Source organism: Primulina eburnea, chromosome 8, assembly GCF_022965805.1.
Source record: "Primulina eburnea isolate SZY01 chromosome 8, ASM2296580v1, whole genome shotgun sequence".
In the NCBI taxonomy this organism is placed as follows: domain Eukaryota; kingdom Viridiplantae; phylum Streptophyta; class Magnoliopsida; order Lamiales; family Gesneriaceae; genus Primulina; species Primulina eburnea.
In genome coordinates this window covers 17,874,181-17,877,996 of record NC_133108.1, presented here as the reverse complement: position 1 = coordinate 17,877,996, position 3,816 = coordinate 17,874,181, and the positions used below count along the sequence as shown (strand labels likewise).

At 37.8% G+C, this 3,816-nt stretch overlaps 1 protein-coding gene across 1 annotated transcript; it reads left to right on the top strand.

Annotated features, from left to right (window-relative positions):
* Window positions 1-2,854: 2,854 nt before the first annotated feature.
* Window positions 2,855-3,301, top strand: LOC140839063 (uncharacterized). Its single transcript, XM_073205694.1, has one exon. It carries the CDS (start codon window positions 2,855-2,857, stop codon window positions 3,299-3,301), a length of 447 nt encoding a protein of 148 aa, XP_073061795.1.
* Window positions 3,302-3,816: the final 515 nt, after the last annotated feature.

Genomic DNA, 3,816 nt, shown 5'->3' with positions numbered 1-3,816 from the left:
CAACGTATATTTTCATAAAATCTTAAAAAATCTTGATCATGATGCATAAACATTTAAATCATGATAAAATGTGCTCAGGGCGCTGCCAGGACCAAAATCTCACTTCGGGTGCAAAATGACCATTTTGCCCTTGGAAACCCAAAAATTATCGTTTCACCCCTAGACGTAAAATTCCATGTTTCCGACATTTTCTTAATTCCATTGACTATAACATGTCCCAAATAACTATTTAAGCCTACGTGAACTTTTCCATATTTTTATTTGGCTTAAATCTATGACTTTTAAATTAATCTTTAACTATAACATATTATTGCGTTTTAATCTCGAATTAAACCAAACCTTAGCATAAAATTCCCAAATTAAAAACTTAGATTTCTAATAATTATTTGAGCTTAAATATAATTTTCCATAATTTTATTAAGCTTAAATCTAGGCGTTTAAATTAATTCTTTAATTAACCTTTCGTGCGTCGACTAAATCCCGGATAAATCCGAAACTCATTATTTTGATCCGAAACTTACCAAACTCTTAAAAATGTCCCAAAACATATTTAAAAGCATCCCTAGACTTAAACTCGAGCTCATTTCATAACTTAACCGAATTATTTTAAAACTTGTACCGGAGTCCCGGTTTTAACCCGAATCGACTCGAAACTTAACCAAAATTCTCCCAACTTTTTACCACATCCTAATAACATCTAGAAGGTCATAAATACCTCAAAATTAGACCCTTAGACATTTTAATCCTAGACCAGCAAGTTGCTGAAATTTCCAGCATACTACAACTACAAACCTCAATGGACCAAACTTGCAAATTATCGGTCCTAGCTCAAGACCACGCGGACCAGCACCTAACCAACCTCTCCTAGACCACCATAGGACCCTTCTGGACCAAACCATCCCAAGAATTCAGCCCATGCATGCTGGAAATCGCATCTTCTCGCTAGACATCCAAAACGCTCAAATCCGATCTCTCCTCAGTTCGACTCCCTCGTGCGGCTCTAGAGTCAAGACCAGCAATGATCAAGCTTTTCCAGATCATGACTCAGACCCATCAGAGACAAGTCCAAGACCTGGAGTTGCCCTCACACCGTCGGTTTCACCTTTGGTCCGAAATACAACCCAAAACAAGCCACAACTCCACCCAACCCCTCGGCCATTACCACCCACGGCCAAAACACAAATCCAGCATGTTTCTCCTTAAATATTACGTGGTTCAGACTTCTAATGACAGCAGTTAACAGTCCCCTTGCAGCAAATTACAACAAACGTGAGTTGGATGTTCAATAATGCAAAGACTTGAAACAAAAATGAAAACTCTCCATGAATAATGCTGAACCGAGAATTCCACATACAAATAAACATATAACAGCAAATATATAGCGCATGTGATGCAGAAATAAAAGTACGGGGCGTGCCTTGAAGAATGGTGCTCGAAACTTTGAAGAAAATCACGACGAGGAGGCACCGGAGAGCGGAGAAACAATCTTGCTTGAAGGGAGAAGAAATGGGGAATGTTGGCTGCTGATCATTTCACGTAAATGATGAAGGGGAGAGGAGTTGTTGTCTGGTTGTTTTTCAAGAATAAAGGCTGGTGGGAGTGAGGGTGTCGGCTATTATGAGGTGGGGTAGTTTAGGTTTAGTTTAAGTGTAGTTTAGGTTAATTAAAATATGTGCTAATGACCCTCAATTAAAATAAAAAGGTTTTAAGCCCAATAAGCTTAAAAATAGACCCATTAAATCCAAACACACTCCCGAAAAATATTTCGTATTGGAAAGTTTGTGAAAATATTAGCCAAACCCTCAAAAAGTCTCCCGATTCGATAAAATTCGCGTACCGTTAAAAATAAAATCTTGCGGTTAAAAAAATACCCAATAAATTCCAATTCATGAAAAATATCTTTAAAACATCTTATATTAATTAATAAAAATTAATCGTGTAATAAAAATAATTTCTTGGAAATTCTCCGGTCTTCGTTCGAGCACGAAATGAAACTTAAAAATCTTTAATGCATGACCCTTTTAAAATTTAATGAATTAAATTCTATCATGCAATAATAATGCATGTATAATAATATTTAAACACAATTTAATAAAATAAACATACATTTTATGCCTTAAAACAATTTAATAAAATACCAAAGAAATTTGATAACTTGCATGCATGTGGTTTACGTGAACCTTCAAATTATTGGGACGTTACACGAAGAGCCGAGGATCATAGTCTTCATTTGAGGACAGCACTGCAAGGACTGCAAGATAGGAAGCTTTTTGAAAAATTCATCACGTGCGAGTTTTGGCTTGATCGAGTGGCATTATTAGGCCACATCATTTCTAGTTATGGCGTTGAAGTTGATCCAAGTAAAGTTGAGGCAGTGAGAGAGTGGCCAATACCCAAGAGTGTTACCGAGATTCGCAGTTTCTTGGGGCTAGCTGGCTATTATCGCAAGTTTATTCAAGGATTCTCATCTATAGCGGTACTCATGACCGCCTTGACAAAGAAGAATGCAAAGTTTGTATGGGAACCTGAGTGTCAAGACAGTTTTGATAAATTAAAGCAAGCCTTGATTTTAGCGCCAGTTTTATCTATGCCATCAGGGCAAGGAGAGTATGTTCTATATACCGAAGCTTCTAAACTTGGTTTGGGCACAGTTCTGATTCAAAATGACCGAGTTATAGCTTACGCATCGAAACAGCTGAAAATTCACAAGAAAAACTACCCTACTCATGAACTTGAGCTTGCAGCAGTAGTTTTTGCATTGAAAATTTGGAGACATTACTTATATGCGGAGAAGTGAAAAATATTCACCGATCATAAAAGTTTGAAGTACTTCTTCACCCAAAAGGAATTGAATATGAGACAGCGTAGATGGCTTGAGTTAGTTAAAGACTATGAATGTGACATTAGCTACCATCCGAGAAAAGCTAATATGGTGGCAGACACATTGACTCGTAAAGCAGCAGTTATTACTCAATTATCTCTTCAAAGACCGTTGCAGTCCGAGATACAGCAGTTTGAGCTTATAGTTTACGCTAGGGGCGAGGCCCCAAATCTTGCCACTTTATCAGCGCAGTCGACCTTAAGGGATATAATCCGTGAGGGGCACTCTAGTGATGAGAAATTACAGAAATGGAGAGCTAGAGATGAAGCCAAGGGCCGAAAGTTATATTCCGAGGTGTATGGTATAGTTCGTTATCGAGATCGTTTATGGGTTCCTAGTGATGATTCTTTGAGTGATCTCATTATGAAGGAAGCTCATGACACACCTTATTCCATTCAACTGGGAAGCACAAAAATGTAAACAGATTTGCATTTGTTGTATTGGTGGTCATGCATGAATAGAGATATTCTGAGATTTGTGACTGAATGTTTGACATGTCAACAAGTCAAAGCAGAGCATCAAAGACCAGCGGGAAAACTTAAGCCACTTCCTGTTCCCGAGTGGAAATGGGAAAATATTACTATCGACTTTGTTGTGGGATTGCCAAGAACTATCAAGGGATTTAATGCTATATGGGTGATAGTTGATCGTCTTACGAAATCAACGCATTTTTTTCCTAACAAGAATACCTTCACCATGATTCAGTATGCAGAGTTATATATTTGAGAGATAGTTCGTCTGCATGGGATTCGTGTATCTATTGTTTCTGACAGAGATCCGAGATTTATGTCATCATTCTGGAAGAGTCTGCATCTAGCGATGGGGACCAAGTTATTATTCAGTACAACATTCCATCCTCAAACCGATGGTCAGTCCGAGAGAGTTATTCAAACTTTAAAAGATCTACTGTAAGCTTGTGTGATCGATTTCCAAGA